The 18,147-nt window shown below is 49.8% G+C and overlaps 1 protein-coding gene across 1 annotated transcript in view; it reads right to left on the bottom strand.

The window, feature by feature from the left end:
• The window catches only part of EMC1 (ER membrane protein complex subunit 1), a 755,368-nt gene that overhangs the window by 366,516 nt on the left and 370,705 nt on the right, over window positions 1–18,147 (bottom strand). The window contains exon 16 of the mRNA XM_069610395.1: window positions 6,298–6,459. Coding sequence (XP_069466496.1) covers window positions 6,298–6,459 — 162 coding nt within the window. The remainder of the gene's footprint in view (window positions 1–6,297; window positions 6,460–18,147) is intronic.

Below are 18,147 nucleotides of genomic sequence, written 5' to 3'. Positions count from 1 at the left end.
TAGCCTTAGGCTTGAGAAATTATTGGGATGACCTGCAGGCAATCACAAGGGAGGTTAAGATAAGGGTAAAACTGGCTATTAACCATTGAAATTGCATTCATTTGCAAAACTCGTGTCAGTCTCTATCTCTGGGCCCCAAATACAAACAATGGGTTCCCCTTGTATGCACAGGCTCCATTTATAGAGTTCTGCATGGGCTGTCTAAAAGTTCAGGAATTTACACAGCACTGGGCTGATACACATGATGGTAAATGCCCGGTCTGACGGGTTGAGGAAGAATCAGTGATTGACAGTATGTTTCTATGTGATGGCTTAAAGCATCTGATGATTATGTACCTCAAGGGGGTGATACATTTGCATGGGATTTGCACATTAAAATAGGCCATGGACTTCTGTAAATCAACATGTAACTGGGATGGTGTGTATTTTGTTTCTAAATACATTCATAAGCCTTGGTTGAGGAGGCCTCACCTGGCCAAATCCTAAATTGACACCCGATTAAATGTGTAAATCTTTTTTTTCCTGGCAAGTACAAAGGCAATACCACCTCTCCATCTGCTCCAAAACTAGGGCTCATGTCCAAGCCCGTATCTCTGGAGCCACCAACAACATGGCTGAACACTTTAAAATCTGCAAGGAACTTGCCAACCCAACCGTAGTCTCCCCCTCTCCCCTTCTCCTCCCACCTCCCAGGCCCTCTGCTCTGCACTGCACTGGCCGCTCACTTTTTCTCAGACTCTGGACATCCTGTCTCCACTGTAATCTGCTCCCTTCCCTCCCACCCCCTCTCATGCCTCCCTTGCCCCCCTTCGCCCTCCCATACTCTCCTCTTTCTATCCCATTGACCAGATGGGATCGCTAAAATTGTCCCTAGGAAAGTCTCCTCTAAACAGGTGCGTCCCTGCTCTTTCAGAATCATCAAGGGCAACTTTGTCTCTTTCGCCCCAGACTTGGCTGAGCTCTGCAATCACTCATTTGCCACTGGCTCCTTCCCTCGAGCACTCTTGTGCACCCTCTCCTGAAAAAGCAGTCTGGTGACCCTTTTTGCCCAGCTAACTACCGGCCTATCACCAACACCCCTTTCTTGGGCAGATAAGGCACAGAAACTGCTCTCCTGACACCTGTGAATGCTATTCAAGCATTGTGCTCTGCCAATTATCTATGCCTTAATGCCAGTAAGACAGATATCCTTCTCATGTGGATGCCTGCTCCTTGCTTCCCACCCTCGCCCCACTTTCTGGCAAGACTCCCCAGGTCCTCTCTCCTCACCCACTAGTGAGGCAAACAACCGTGGGGTTATCTTTGACTCCTTCCTCTTTCTCTCCACACATCACGTACCTTGCCAAGAAGTCCAATTTTCAGTTGCACCTCCTCAGGGGCATTAGTTTCCTCACCTTCCCTGGGAAGCTCAACATCTCCAAAGCGCTGGTTCTCTCTAGGCTAGACTACTGCATGTTAGGGAGAATTCTCAGAAGTGTGCCAATTCCCTTCACCTTAGAGACCCCCAGCAACTTTGCTGGATTTTGAGGACTTGATTTTTTTTTTTACCTGTAAAGAGTTCAAGCCTTTTTTTCCCCCACTCTTTCATGTGTTTTACATTTGTGTTTTCTGATTATGGAGTTTTAGATAACTCCATAGGCATCATCTTTTCATGTGTGTTACACAGCCCCCTCAGTGCAGTGACACAGGGATGTCTTTTAGACTTCCCAAAGGTTTAAATACCTTCTCTGGAATAAACTACTGTTTTCCCAGAGACTGTAAAGTGAAATTGACTTTACTAGTCTTTTCCAAATTCACAGACCCAGCACACACCATCTTACAATGGAGTGCTGGAGGGGTTACATAGTATCCCCAGTGTCTAAACACTCATCTAGCAGTCAAATGCTACCCTTTCCTATTGAAAAAGCTGGTGGCATTGGTTTTACAACAAACTATCATGATTTTTCCCGACCTACGAACACCACTAAAAATCACGTGAGCCATGTTTTTCAAGATGGTGCCTTAAGCCCCTTTGTTTAAACGGGTCCCGGTCTTTTTTTTTTTCACCATTTCTTTTTGGAAAGGTCCTTCTAGTGTTTGTCTCTGCACACCAAAACAGGTTTGGTCCCTTTGGTCATGTGCCTTTGGCAGGCTTCAGGACTGAAGTCTGCCCTTGGCGCCCAAGTGTCTGGGGTGGGCAGGAAGTGAGGGAGGTGCCCGAAACTCCCTGTGCTCAGTCTCCTAGGAGACCCAAATGCACTCTGGCATGATTGGCTGGCTGACTGTCCGGCAAGGACAGCCACCCTGCTGGGTGAGTGACAGCTAGGCTGGAATGAAAGGGAGAAAACTGTTTAAAAGGCAAGTCTCCAGGACTGGAAGGCAGAGTCGACCACTGGAACGAAAGAACCCGAAGACGAGCTGGAAGAGGACGGCTGCTGCAACCACTGGACCGTTGGTTTGCCCGGTGAAGCCCTGCTGCAGGTCCGAATTGCCAAACTCCATTTGACAGAGAAGCTCCTTCAAGGACTGCTTCTCCCATTGAGTTGGTGGGACCAATCGACTAATAAGACACCTGGATACCATTCTCAAGGCTGGTTAGGTTTAACCAGGGAGAGGGACGCCAGTTCGGGTTCTTTAATCTACAGCTACTGGAACTGAAGTGACTCCATTTTGTTTGCTTTCTTCAATGATCCCGTGCAGTGCAGGAGTCCCCGGACGTCTTCCCTCTTGTCCCCATGACTGAGGCTCAGGCACAGCGAGATCTGCAGGTACTGCCAGGAACCACGACTTCAGCAACATTTGTTTTCTTCACAAAAAGGTACTGTGCCAACCCGATTGAGAGAACGGCACTCTCGCAGAGAAAGTTTGTGAAACTTTCCCAACTTGCAGGCCTAATCAGCTGGTGACCCCATAAATGATTCTTTTTCGCCTAAACGACTTCTGAGAACTTTTGCAAAGACTTTACCGTTTGATACCAGAACTGCCCTTTCCTATCCAGAATACTAGCCAATTGACTTTGGCCTGGCCTATTGACTTGAATTTAACTATTCTGGTGAACTGAAACCATTTGCACTGCCTAGAAACTATATATAATCTATTTTACTTACTTTTGTCCTTTCTGCTCACTGCTAAGTAACTGAACTGCCATTTGGCTCCTTTTTCAAGGGAGCTCAAACTGTCTCAAAAACTTAAGAGTTTTGTATTGAAGTGTATTGGTCTATAATATTAAGTTGTCTTCTATTGAAATGTTTAATAAATGATTGTGTAAATAAATGAATAAGTGTTTTACCAAGAAACCTTGAGTATAATTGTCTACTTTAACCACTGTGATTGAAAGTCCTTTGTGTAACTACTTGTACTGCTCACATTCCTTCTTGAGATAAGCCTGGCTACTCAACTCGCTACCAACAAATTGTGTGGTACAGACTTATAGCAAAGGCTGGTCCTGCTTACACCTGTAGTCCTAATTGTGTGTGGTGGTCCCAGAGGGTACTTCATGCAATTCTGCCGAACACTGCAACCGCCTCTTTCATCCCTTGCCAACTCTCAATCTGCGACTGGGGCCTGGTCCCTTCAATGTGATACAGAGACCAGATCACCCACTACCAGTCCCCCACGGCATCATTTGCCAGCACTTGCCCTCGGCCTCACTTCCCCGGACTAGCCCAACTTGGTCATCCCTGCCCACCACACTCATCCTCCCTTCACCACCCCATCCCCTAGCACTTGCCGCCTTGGCCCACTCAACACTTGCCTGGAAACAGCTTTGTATAGTCGCCATACATATTTCCAATAAATGAAATAAACATCAATGTGGTATTTGTTTTGGAAACTGGCATGATGATGATTGATTGAGGATAACTGTCATTTTAAGTGTGTTTTAATTAGTTTGATTGTATAACAGGATAGGCCCTACAAGGTATCCTTGGAAATACAACATGTATTGTTTTATCCTTGGATCTGTTTATTTTATCTGTGTTGGAATTTTAGGATGCGATTTTATATTGTAATTTGTGTATATTGTATGTTACCTAAAGACATTAAATCGAATAAAGGTTCATACAACAACAAAGGGAGCGGTCCCAAAGTTATCTTATAGAGGGCAGCAGAGAAAAAATGTTTTACGTTTACCTACCCCCCGATTTCGATTTTCCTAGGTGACTTGAGTCAAACTGGAGTTCGTTGAAGGTTGGATTTCTTGCCGTTTGTTCCGGTGAGAGGTGCCAAGGAGCTGAGGGTTCAAGGATTCTCAGTCTGGTTCTGATGCAAGATGTAACCCCTGGCGATGAACACATTCAAGATTCACCAATGCAGGCCTCTTCAGAACACTTGAAAGGATGGGGGGGAAGAGGGGTTTCAGCGTCAGCCACCGCAAACCGACAGCAGGCGTACTTTTAGTTGCAGCTGAAGAAGCTTCACTAGGGAAGGATCTGTTGAGGAGGAGACATGTACCACAAGCTAGTGACCACAAAAGTTCCAAGTGCAGCAGTGAAACAGCGATGCTTCTAGTGAGGTAGCCCATGAGAGAGCAGTCAGTCCGCAGGTTGATCCAGGGACACTTCCTAAGGCTCAGTATGGCTGGATCCTCAATAAGGCGTTGAGACTAGTTGGTCCCACTAATCCAAAGGCTGAAGCACTACTCAGGATCTTCGAAGATCAGGTAGTCCCAACAGGGCTTCACCGGGCCAGACACAAAAAGTTAAGCCTCTTCAGGAGTCTTCTTTGGATCATCAGTCGGCTGTTCGTCTACGAGGGATACTTAGCGCCAATGTTAATCAGACGAAATTGATGCAGGAGTCCTCTTATCCAAAACCGAGGCTGGAAGCAAGTCCATGCCCACCGTTGGTAAGGATCTGCACCTTTCAAACAGCCAGTAGTTGTCCAATCAGGGACAACTACTGGTTTCACTCACGTCCCGCACCTAGACTCACTGGCACCATGGATGTGGAATGGGACCAGACAGTCCGACTCCCTTCCTGGGCCACACATGCACACAAAGTCAGCACAAGGCAGTGAATACAACAGCTTTCCCGGGCAAGTGCATGACCAGACCATCTATGGGATTTCCTGACCTGGCAAGGCAAGGCAAGAAGAATCTCGTGGCACAGCCATTTCAAGGCACTAGCCACGTCTAGCGGCCCTATGCAGTAAACGGCAATGTGCACACTAGAAAGTTTAAAAATATGAAAAATTACCTTCATGGTGATTCAGGTCCTCTTAGTCCAGGTTCTCCCTCATTCACAACTGGTTGGGAACGCCTGCATCTGGGCCGGAAAAGCTGGCTGAAAAAGATAGCTAATGGAAAACAAAAAGGAGCCCTGCCACCAATGCAGACACTTGATTGGTCATTGACCTTACTGTGTCAAAGAATTGAGTTTCAAAACATTTAGACCAACAATGTGACGTAGAAACACTCTGGTACACCATGTATGCAATAACAAGAATGTTAATGTGGTTATAAAAAGCAAGATATTTGATGCATATAAAACTACCTTTCATGCCAAAATTAGGAAGGATAAAAAAACAAAACCAGGGAAAGGCAAGAAACGGTAGAAAGAGAAGACCTGGTGACAAAAGGGTTTTTAGAAGAGAAATAATGGAAAGCCAAGAGACAGAGTGGATGCTGTTAACAGCTCCTCAAGGTCTAATTAACACATGCTTTAATCATCAAATAATTACAGGCACTTCATAAAGGATGATACAAGTTCCTAAATATTCATGAACAGGACACTGAGAATTTTCTTTCAAATTTAGAACATACATGGAGAAATCATATGTAGTTCATCATTGATTTAAATCTGCAGCTAATTCGCTTCAGAACTAAGAATAATTTTGAGCGAGGAATACATTTAGCTTTTAAGAGAAAGCGATTATATGTTGAAAAACTGCTCAAAGCGTGGCCAGCAGTCAGCATTCTGTACATATCTTGTAATTTATAATATCGCGTCAATGTAAACATTGGCATGGTAAAAGGCATAAGGAATTGTGCAATAAGTGTGTCTTTGGAGTCTTCTAGAGAAATAAAAGGAAAAACACTGTTTCCCCTTACTATTCTGTCCTTTGCAGTTTATCCACAGTATTGGACCATATTACTGTATCCCCTTGTACATTGTTCTGTTTGAAAGCTAACTTTATACAAAAAAAACCTAGTCACACAAATATGTACATACATACAACTGCTCCCCAGCAGAACCTGGAGAGCATGCCACTTGGATTTGCTCATATCACCAGCAGTATGTGCACAGCTGGATACACGAAGCAATTGTATCTCCCCACATAAATATTGTAGCGGGACAAATAGACATGTACTTGGGTTACCTGAAGCTTGTCATCCACTAGCAGAAGCACTTTAGCATAATCATTATCCATGATTGGTAGCAGTAAAGACTGTAGGATGGGGCGCTTCAGGACCGGGGGTGTCACATGACTCCATTTGCCGAATATTGGATTAAAGACATACAGAGAGCTCATTCCAGATTCCTGAAAGAAGAATGACAAGAGATATGTGAGATTGTGTAACCAGTATCGCTGCATTCCTGGTAGGAACATGTTAAACAATCATTGCCTCTTCCCACTGGCACACCTAGTGGATAACTTTCCACTGCCAAGGAGGGCTTCCCCCAAAAAGTGCACCTGGAGCAGAGAGAGATATGCACAGGGCACCTTGAGCAGGAGAGCAATGGCAGAGACATCAGAGTAACTAGATTATATGAGTTTCCCCAAAGCACTCACTGCTGTACCCGAGATGGCTTTTGGGGGTGGAGAAGTAGTTTGAGGGCCCCAAGCTCATGAAATTGGGAGGGTGCACCAGGGATGGTGCACTAGGTGAAAGCTAACTTGGACCAGCTGAAGGATATTGTTCAAATTAAAACAAAGATACGCAATGCATCACAAACCACCAAAGGCAGGGGGAAGCTCCATACATTTTTTGTTTTTTTTAAGAGGATTCTAAGGAGCCCAAGCACTTACACCATTGGCTCGGTCAATCTTGGCGCCTTTCCATGTAGAACAACCTAGGCGGTCAACGATGCATGAGCGGGAGGCCTTTATCCTACTCATCAATGTGGTCCACATTCAGTCTAATAGAGGATTAACAAGCATTCTTAACTGGCTTGGCGCTACAAGGCAATAGAGTGGTGTTCATGTCTCTCCCGCTCACTGCCAGCACTCGCCATAATCTCTAAACTCTTTTTGCTGTGCAAATAATAACTAAAACACAGCAGCTATAATTCTTCTGAAACAAGATACCACTTATACGAAGATACCATTCACCAATATTCAACTCATCAGTTAACGACTACAGGAGAAGAGGGCGTCCAGTGTTTTTACTGACCAATTATTATAAATACTTTTTTTTTACAGCAAAACGTAGATGGAGGCTTTGGGTGAGGGAATATTGGATAGGGTGGTGCCAGGTGGAAGGGAGGGTGCAGAAGATCTGTCCCCACATTTTGCAGAAAAGAAACAGTTAAAATAAAGTGCAGTAAAATGTTTATCGGTAAAAATGTGTCTGCGAAAAACACGTGGAACTGATCACAATCATTCGAGACGGACTCCTTGTGTCAGGAACGGTGGCTGGAAGTTTTGGAACCATTGGAAATATGGATTTCCTCTGTGAGACGTTCTAGTCCTCACCCAATATGGCAGTAGTTCCCTTAAATTCTGACTCCGCCCACAAGCCAGCGCGTTTTATCTGTTACTCTACAGCGCTCCGCTGCCCTTTGTAACGTTACTTTCCTCTCTTCCAGTAATTACCCTTCAGTGCCCTTTCGTGCCAGTTTTCTCCTTTGTTCCTTCCTCTGTCTACGTGTCTTCACTTTTTCTATTTTCCTCTACGCTCCTCTGGCGGTTCTCTCGATCGTACAGCTTTACTGACTCTATCCTTTCGGCGTCTGCCATTCTGCTCTTTTGCTATGGGCGGCACCTTCCGCCCGCTGTTTACTCCCTCGCATCTTTTGTTTACTTACCTGCGGTTTCCTGCCTTACTGGGAACTCAGCGCCTCCTGCGCTCTTCTTTCTTGCTTACTAAACCTGCCGTGGGTTGGGAACGGGTTACCACGTTGTTTCCCCGGTCGTTCGCAGCTCCTTCCTCGGCGGTGTCTGCCTTTCGCCTTTTCCTTCGTTCAGCAGAACTTTCCCTTGGCTTTCCTTCCTTTCTACATTGTCTGTTTCAGCCCATGCACGTTATCCTACCCTTTCTTTCTTTGCTTACTTTTAACACTAGGCATCCCCTTTTACTTTCTTCCTAATTCTAGTACTCCTTTTATTCCCTTCTAGGATTCCTTTCCTTTCCGTTTATCTTCTTTTCCCAATCTTGGTCCAGTCCTACCTTTTTGAAATTGAGCTCAGGCGGAATTGTTCCTTCATTCATCTGGAACCTTTTGGACTCTTGCATCGTCTACTTCCATTTGGATTTTGTGCAGTGAATTCGGAACCATCTCATCAAACCCATTTAAAGACTAGGGTTTTTTCTGCCTTCGGGCTTTTTCCCTGGTATCGAGGCTGGCCCCTTGGGATCCCCCGAGGGCAGGTCTCCATTCCCGCCAAGGTGGCCACCAGAGGAGCCAGACCTTATCTCCACAAACGGAAGGTCCGAGCATCTCAAGGCAAGACTTCGAAGAAGAAGAAGGACCACCACAGGAAGTCTGAGGCTACTCTTCAGGTATTGACTTCCAAGGAATCAGGTGAGGAGAAGGGGGAGGTAGACCTGGAACCTGACACCTTGCAGCTTTTTATTGCAATCAGATAAATGTTGCCACAATCATGCAACCATCCAATGTGGAGTGCTTTAGTATAGAAGTACAGGAGATCAGAATCATTTGAGTCAATCTCCTTGCACCCTTCTGCTAAATCGGAACAGCAAGAACCCACAACAATAGAGTCTACAAACACACTGGACCAAATAGCCTAAAAACAGCAGTAGAATCTCTCAACTATTACTCCTCCTTTGCTTACCAGAGTGGGTGGGAGATGCCTAATCCCCTGGCTAATGGGTGGTGGAGCTTACATCTGGGTAGGTCCTTTCCTTATATCTTCTGTTAAGTGTTAACTGCACCACACAACAGTGGCTCATAAGTTCTAACACAGGCAGTGAATTTGAAAAAACCTCCTATCATCTACCTTGATAGTGTTTGGCATGCCTTTTCCTGTTCACTATGATAGGGTGAGATCTCGGAATCTTCCCCCAGGGTGGATTCAGAAAATCCATTTTACCACCGTTCCACCATGAAAAGAACAAGTTACTTTCTTACCTGGTAACGTGCTTTCGATGGGATGGTCCGACGACGTATTCCATATCTATGACAGGTAATGTCCACAGCTGTGCTGCTTCGGAAAATCTTTGGTGTCTGCGTCCTGCGTCGATGACGTCAATGTGCCGTCCCCGAGGACCTCCTCCGACGGCCGAAGTCACCAGATATGATAAGTAGGATGCACGACACCCATAGCCTCAGTTATAGTTTTTTCCCAGAACGTGTGCCATCAGTTTTCTGCCAGTCAGACACACAAGGCCTTGCGGAACGCAAGCTGCAATCGCAAAAGAAATTCTGCAGCGGGGAAGGCAGGGAGGGAGTGATATGGAATACGTCGTCGGACCATCCCATCGAAAGAACGTTACCAGGTAAGAAAGTAACTTGTTCTTCGAGGAGATTGGGTCCTCCGACGTATTCCATATCTATGACAGACTCTCAAAGCAGTACCAAGCAAGGAGGTGGGAAAGAATTTAGAATACAAATTTAGCATGCCCAATCAAATTGCAGAATAGAGAACTGCCTTGCCAAAGGCCAGATCTTGCCCTCTGATGGAATCGAGGGAGTAGTGACGTACAAAAGTATGTACTGAAGCCCAGGTGGCTGCATCACAGATGTGACGAATAGGAACTCCCCTCTGCAGAGCAGTAGATGCAGCCACTCCCCTGGTAGAATGGGCCCGCAAGCCAGCCGGAGGATCCTTACCCGCCAAGCGGTAACACTCGGAGATAGCTAAAATAATCCAACGAGACAAAGTCTGTTTCGTCACAGCTTGTCCCAAACGCTTTCCAGCGTAACCAATGAAAAGTTGATCGTCCACTCTGACCCGGGACATGCGCGAAATATAAAAGCTCAACGCTCTCCTAGGATCAAGCCTATGGAGCCTCTCCTCTTCCTTACCAGGATGTGGAGGAGGATAGAACGCCGGAAGAACAACTTTCTGGCTCAAATGAAATTCTGAAACCACCTTCGGAAGAAAAGAAGGACGAACTCTAAGGACAATCCTGTCCTTATGAAACACAGTGAAGGGTGGCTTAACTGAAAGTGCCTGCAACTCAGTAACTCTGCGAGCGGAAGTAACCGCAACCAAAAACACAGCCTCAAAGGGCAAGAATGCAAAGGCTCAAACGGAGCACCTATTAGAAACTTAAGAACAAGGTTCAAATCCCAACCTGGCACCAGAAAAGGTGAAGGAGGGAACACATTAGTGAGCCCTTTCAAAAACTGCGAAATTAAAGGAATTTTAAAATAGGAACACACTTCAGACGAGCGCTTAAATATGGACAGCCCCGCCAGGTAACCTTTAATGGTCCCCACTTGCAAGCCCCTGTGGGCCAAAGAAAGCAAAAGAGACAACCATGGGAATGTCAAATTCAAAAGGATCCACATTCTGAACTCTGCACCAGTCGCAGAACTTTCTCCAACGGCAACGGTACAGAGACTTAGTTGCCGGCCGCCTGGCCGAGAGCAACACCTCCATCACGTCTTCAGGGAGGTCCCAATCCTTACACCTCAACCTTTCAGAAGCCAAGCGTGAAGATTGAGGACCTCTGGATGAAGAACCTGACACCCCTCCGGTGAGAGCAGATCGTCTCGGTAGGGAAGACGAAGTGGAGGGCAGATGGGCAAGTCTAGAAGGTCCGGGTACCACGTCCTCCGGGCCCACGCCGGAGCAATGAGGATCATCCGGGAACTGAACCTCTGTAACCTCCGCAGCACTTGCAGGATGACGGAGGAAACGCGTACAGCAGTGGGAATGACCACTCCACCACGAACGCGTCTCCTAAGGCTCCTTTTGGAGGAAATTCCAGCGAGCAAAACCTTTCGCACTTCCGGTTGACACTGGAGGCGAAGAGATCCACTTGAAGGGTCCCCCAAAGGGCGAAGATCTCCAGGAGAATCTCCTGAGCCAGCTCCCACTCGTGAGAGATCGAGCTCTGCCTGCTCAGAGCGTCGGCCGTCTCATTGTCATCTCCGGCCAGATGAACAGCCGAGATCGAAATTTCCTGCTGGATGGCCCAGAATTTGAGCTGCATCGCCTCCCTGCACAGCGAAAGTGACCCTGCCCCCCCTTTTTGTTGAGGTAATGCATGGCCACCGTGTTGTCCGTTAGAATCAGGACACTCTTTCCGCACACAGTCGGCAGAAAAGCCTTCAGGGCTAGCCTGACAGCCCTCAGCTCCAACAGATTGATATGGAGTCTGGACTCCGACGGAGACCAACGACCGCTAACTGTCAACTCGTTGGCATGAGCTCCCCATCCCGTGAGGGATGCGTCCGTCACGATAGTCACCTCCGGCCAGGGCAGCCAAAATGGGGCCCCTTCATCAGATTGCCCTCGACGGCCCACCACAGAAGGTCCCGGGCCACCGAGGGCGACACCTGAACAGGGTCCGACAGCCTGCCGGAGGACTGAGACCACTGGAGCTTGAGTGCCCACTGCAAAGATCTCATCTGCAGACGAGCCTCTGGCACCAGAAGAATGCAGGATGCCATGAGGCCGAGCAGTCTCAAGAACTCGGACGCTGGGAGATCCTGGGCAAAATGAAACTTGTGCACCATCTGCTGAATGTGAAGAGCCCTCACCTGAGGAGGAAAACACTGCCACAAGTATGTGTTGAACACTGCTCCGATGTACTGGAGCCGCTCCGTTGGTGTCAAATGGAACTTCTTTAAATTGAGGGAGAAGCCCAGCCTGTGAAGGGAGTGGCAGGTGACGGACAGATGATCCAGGACTTGCTCGGGAGAGCTCCCCCTGATCAACCAATCGTCCAGGTAGGGGTAGACGTGAATCCCCCCTTTCCTGAGATGCGCTGCCACCACCACCATGAGCTTGGTGAAAACCCTCGGGCGGAGGTCAATCCGAACGGCAGGACCCGAAACTGAAAGTGCGAGTCGCCAACCGCGAACCTCAGGTACTTCTTGTGCTTGGGATGGATCGGCACATGGAAGTAAGCATCCTTGAGGTTGAGAGACACCAACCAGTCCTGAAGTTGAAGGGCCTGGAGGACTTGAGAAAGAGTCACCATCTTGAACTTGTCCTTCCTGAGGAGTTTGTTCAAACCGCGCAAGTCCATGATGGGTCTCAATCCCCCGTCTTTCTTCGATATCAAAAAATAAGGGGAATACCATCCCTTGTTCCTCTCCACTACAGGCACCAGTTCTATGGCACCTTTCTCCAGCAGGGCTTGAATTTCCTGCGCAAGGAGCGGATCCGGACTCTTCAATGAGAGGCTCCCTGGTGGATTGTCGTGAGGCCTCTGCCGAAAGCGAAGACAGTAGCCGAGGGTTATGATCTCCAGAACCCACACATCCGAAGTAATGGCTTGCCACTCTACAAGATGCTGCGCCAGCCTTCCCCCAACCGGCGAACCATGGGACCTGGCCTCATGACTGAGTGGTAGCGGCTGCGGCATTGCCCGAGGGCAAAGAGGCAACTGCCCGAGCAGCCTTGGCACCTCGAGTACCTTTATTTCCACCTCTGGCACTCTTACGAGGGCCTCTTTGACTGCTAGCTCTCCTCGCTTGACTGAAGGACGAGTAATAGCGAAAGGAACCTCCCCTCCATTGCTGTCCCCTAGGACGAAAAGGCGGAGGTTGGCGAACTGCAGCGCACAACGACTTTGCTGCAGCTTTGGAGGTCTGCAACCTCTCAAGGCTCTCGTCAGCCTTGCTGCCAAAAAGGTGTTCACCGTCAAAGGGCATGTTGAGGAGCCGGGACTGCACATCAGAAGCGAACCCAGACTTCCGCAACCACGCAAACCTGCGCATTACGGTGCTCGCCGCCATGGACCGGCTGACACAATCCGGCAAGTCCAAACCCGACTGAACGGCCTCACACATGACATCCTTGCCATCCTGAACCATAGCAAGGAAACCATCCCATTCGTCCCCTTCGGGAATATGTTCAGCCGCTAATGCAACACAGTTACACAGAGTGTGTGTGAAACGAGACAAGGCACATATGGAGTTGGCCGCCTGAAGCGCCATACCCCCCGAAGAAAACACTTTCTTCGCCCAGCCGTCAAAACGTTTGTCGTCCCTATCCGGAGGGATGGTAGGATACGACGCCTGCTTTGCCGGGGCCATAGCCGCCTGCACCACCAAACTCTCAGGAGTGGGGTGCCTAGACAAGTAGCAGGGGTCGCTACTGGCTGGATGGTATTTTCGTGACAAAGACTTGCCCACTGCCGGGAGACTCTCCGGAGCAGTCCAAGCCGCCGCCACCCTTCTCTGCAGAGCCATATGAAAAGGCAAAACCGGGTCAGTGGGGGGACCGAGATCAAGGATGTCCGTGAGATCATCCTGAACGAACTCCCCTGGAGGAGCTGACCAACCCAAGTACTCGGTGACCCGAGACATAAGGCGCCGATATGAAGAATCGGCATGAGTGCCAGGCTCTGGCGTACAAAACTCCACCTCCGGAGAGGTGTCCAGTCCACTGGCATCATGCAGCGACTGCCGCAGGTCATCAAACTGGCTATGGCCCGAGATAAGTTAATCGGGATCCGGAACCGGAACCAAGCCGCCATCAGAGCCTTCATCACCCTCTGAAATGTACTCCAGGCGGGGAGAGGAAGACCTCTGGGGACCAAAGCAGTGCCTGACCTTAGCCAGAGCCTTTCTAGGGGTAAACCCCGTGCCAAGGAGCCCCTTCGACACCACCGCCTCGAAAGGCGTTGAGGGCGCCGAACGAGTCGGCGCCGACAGAAAAGGTGTCGACGTCGAGCGAATCGGCATCGACGTCAGCTGCAGCGCCAGCGGCGTCGACACAGGCCTCAAAGCCGGAGCTCCGAGCGTGTCTCGACGACCTAGGCGCCGACAGCATCGACGACCCCCTCGGAGGGGGAGCCTCGAGAGAAATCGTCGACGACCTCGGCGCCACAGGCGTCGACGTCTTCTTCGAAGACGGCACAGGATCACGCGGTCTCGAGCGCGTCGAGGACCGGGACCTGGAACGGGCATGGCGAGAACGGCTACCCTTGTCCGAGCGGGTCCTCTCCCGCGAGCCGTGCCAACCACCCGAGCCCAAAGGCGTACGAGCGGTGTCTCTCGACCGGTGCCGACCGACCCCACCTGGAGGCGCGGACGGACCGGTGCCCTGCGATTCAAGAATCGCTAGCATCTGCTTCCCAAAGGAAGCCCATTCCTCCGGTGTCGCTTGCATGGAGGGATAAGCGACCCGCCGACGGGCGGAGTCCTCGGAAGAGGACGGGGAAGGCGACCTATGCCGGCGCTTCCGGGAATGCCTCGAAGAGGCGGAGGAGTGGCGAGACCGACTCCTGGAAGGAGACCCACTGGACTTCCGACGATGGCGCGGAGAGTCGCCCCTCGAGTCATCCTTCGAAAGCCCCGCAGACCTCGACTTCCGGGGCTTAGACACCCGGCCTACCGACAGCTTCTTCTTGCGTTCCCGCAAGGCCTTTGCCGTGAGCGACTGGCAGTCGACACAGTCGTCCGTATCGTGGGCCTCCCTGAGGCACCAGAGGCAGGCGTCGTGCGAGTCCGTGACCGACATCTTGGACCCACAGTCCCCGCAGTTCTTGAAGCCCGGACGCGGGGTTGAAGATGAGAAAGAATCGCCACGAACAGGTCTTCACACAAACCGAACAGGTTCAACGAACCGAGAATTGAAAACAGCAAACTCCAACAAGTCGAGGCGTACCGAGATTCACGAAGCGAACACGTTCGCGGAAAAAACGGAACTGAGGCTACGAGTGTCGTGCATCCTACTTATCACATCGGGCGACGTCGGCCGTCGGAGGAGGTCTTCGGGGACGGCGCATTGACGTCATCGACGAAGACGCCAAAGATTTTCCGAAGCAGCACAGCTGTGGACATTACCGGTCATAGATATGGAATACGTCGGAGGACCCAATCCCCTTGAAATACGTATTTACTCCAAAAAGACTTGCAGTTTTGCTCAATAAAGTCCTGAATAGACCGGCATTACAATATTGTAGGTGAGGGAGGCCACCAGCGGGTCCACAGATGAAGCAAGCCTGACTGAACAGCTCTGACATATATCACATCACCTCCTCTGTTGGTACCAGGGCGACTTGTGGCCAAATTTTGAGTAAATCGTCAGCCTTGCGACCGTGATATCGCTCGGCAATAGGGATATGTCAACATTTTCCGAGCCCCTGCGGCGGAGCAGCATCCAGCACAGTACGGGGCTCCCGAGAGGCACGGCACGCTGCTGCCTTCACCGTGCCAAGGAAGCCATGCTCTAGGCATTCAGGAGATCAGGAGTGTCCCACTAGGTTGGCGAGGCTCCACGTCATCAGGTGCGGCTCTGCCTGCAAAGTGGGGTGAGTGTGAGCCAATATGTGCCCTGCAGTCGCTCGCCGGTGTGGCAGTGTTCCGGACCGGCTCTCTCCTGTGCTCCATGCAGGCTTGATTCCTTGGGTTTCCCTCCCTGATCTCGGCGAGGAGACAGGAGGTGTTAATTCCATCGGGAGAGGCATGAATGGCGGCCCTTCATGAAGATGGTGCTCTGATCTGTGTTGGCAGAGCACCCAGAGGGTTGATTGGAGGAGGGACCGTTGGAGCCTACATCGCTCGGAAGTAGAAGGCAGAAGGAACAGCCCCTGACCCTCCTGGTGGTGACACCAAAGCAACATACTGGTACCAGAAGCAGTGTTAAGGGGCACCCTTCACGCCTGCCCCCGAAGAAGTATTAATCGTCTATGCCTGTGACTCCAGGGACCAGTACCAGAGCGCGGATCCGGCAGCTATTACTTCTATGTATCAGCCCCAGTTTCGGTTCATATTCTGTTGATCCCCCATTGTGTTGAGCGGATCCTTGTTGCAGGCCTGCCTTGGATGAGTGGAAACTATTGGATGAGGGGTGTTGCATATGGATTCCCCCACCTCCTAACTAGAGGTTAGAGTTTGGCTGTGTGCCCATGTGGGGGGAAGGGGAGAGTGAAGTGTAGTTCTCACCCCAGTGGGGGTTGGGTGGAGACCACGCGAGTGGAGCATGATATCCTTGGACACTGATGTCCTGTAGAGAAACACTGCAGAAATTCCAATACGCCAGTAATCCTGCTCCTGACATCACGGAGGAGAACCTCTGTGCCCCGGAAATGGCAGAAAATGCTATTTCCACAAAGAAGGATATTGCAGCATTATTGCAAGAGATAAGTTGAATCCGGTCAGACATTGGACATAGAATAGACACCCTTGATATGCGTGTGGATACCTGGGATGACAGAATACAGGGTCTTGAGACTAATCAGTCGGCTGTGGATGTGTTTTTCGGCAGAGGGCGCCCTGCGTCGAGTAGATGTTCATCGAAGGCTTCTGTTGAGGGTGACGTCATCAGATGTTATAAGTAGCACGCACAGCGCCTGTTGCCTCAGTTCTGTTTTTCCCTCCTCGGGTAGCAGAACTGCCCATGAAACTGGCCTGACCGTACTCAGCCTTGGTGGAGCGAACGCTTTAATAGCACGGGAAATTCTACAGAGGGTTAGGTTGGAAGGGCGATGAGGAATACGTTGGAGGAACATCCAGTCGATAGGAAGTTACCAGGGGTAAGTAACTTGTTTTTCGAATGGATTGTGTCCTTCGACGTATTCCTCATCTTTGACAGATTCCCAAAGCAGTATCCACGATTGGAGGAGGTTGAAGAATTTCAGATCATTGTTTGAAAGGCCAGTATATAGTACTGACTTACCAAAAGCAACACCCTGAACATGGGAAGTATCCAGGGAATAATGCTTAGTAAACGTGTGTATTGATGACCACGTTGCAGCATCGCAGATGGTTTTAATAGAGACACCCATTTACAGGACTGTCGAAGTGGCCATGCCTCTGGTGGAAGGAGCATGGAAGCCCTCAGGCAGGTCCTTGCCGGCCAATCTATAGCATTCAGAAATAGTGAGGAGGATCCACCTAGACAAGGTCTGTTTGGAAACAGCCTGGCCTAGCTTGTGTCCTGTATACCCCACAAAGAACTGGTCGTCCACTCTAACTTTGGACATTCGGGAAATATAAAAGCTTAAAGCTCTTCTAGGGTCCAACCTATGGAGCCGTTCTTCCTTACTAAGATGCGGAGGAGGATAGAAGGCTGTTAGCACAATTTTCTGACTTAAGTGAAAGTCCAAAACTACCTTGGGAAGGAAGAAGGGTTTCACCTTCAACACCACCCTGTCCTGTGGAAAATAGTAAAGGGTGGCTTGGAAAAAAAGTGCCTGCAACTCGCTCACTCTACGTGCAGATGTTATAGCAACCAATAGTATAGTCTGAAAGGTCAACAACCTCAAGGGGCATGAGTGCAATGGTTCAAATGGAGCACCCATCAGAAACTTTAAGACCAAGTTAAGGTCCCAAACCGCAACCTGGAAAGGCGATGGTGGCAACACATTCGTGAGCTCTGAGAAACTGAGTAACAAGTGCAATCTTGAAATAAGAGCGCTGGGGAAGTGCGGGGGGGGAGTGGGTGGGGTGCTGTTGAGCAGCCAAGAAAATGGCTGCTTGGCCAGGAGCTCCGTTCACCGACAGAACACCGAGCAAGAAGGTGACGGCTCCGATACACTATTTGAACGGGAAAAAACTGCAAGAGGTGGCTGAACGATGCGAGCAGGCGGGGACGAAACATCTAAGCCTGCGCTGCCCTGTACGCCGTGATCCCCTGCCTGATCCCATACAATCACACGGCCGAGTGGAAGGCTGGTGAGCATGGCCTGCCGTGGGGAGGAGTCTGGATCCTCGCACACTGCCAACGGGTGCCACTGCTGGGATCCCGAAGACACCCGGAAGCGGGGCTGCAATTATGACCACCCTTCCCCGTCCTGAGACAGAGGCGGCAGAGTTCTGCCTACCCCAGCCGCCCAGTCAGAGACAGTGGTGGGCTGGACCAGACAGCCAGGGGGCGAAGCTGGGCTGCTAATAACGCCTCCCCATAAGGGATTGCCAC

The sequence above is a fragment of the Ambystoma mexicanum genome, chromosome 8 (assembly GCF_040938575.1).
Source record: "Ambystoma mexicanum isolate Mex_15411 chromosome 8, UKY_AmexF1_1, whole genome shotgun sequence".
NCBI classification, from domain to species: Eukaryota; Metazoa; Chordata; class Amphibia; order Caudata; family Ambystomatidae; genus Ambystoma; species Ambystoma mexicanum.
The sequence above is the reverse complement of the archived record's forward strand: the minus strand, read 5'-3'. Positions and strand labels throughout refer to the sequence as shown.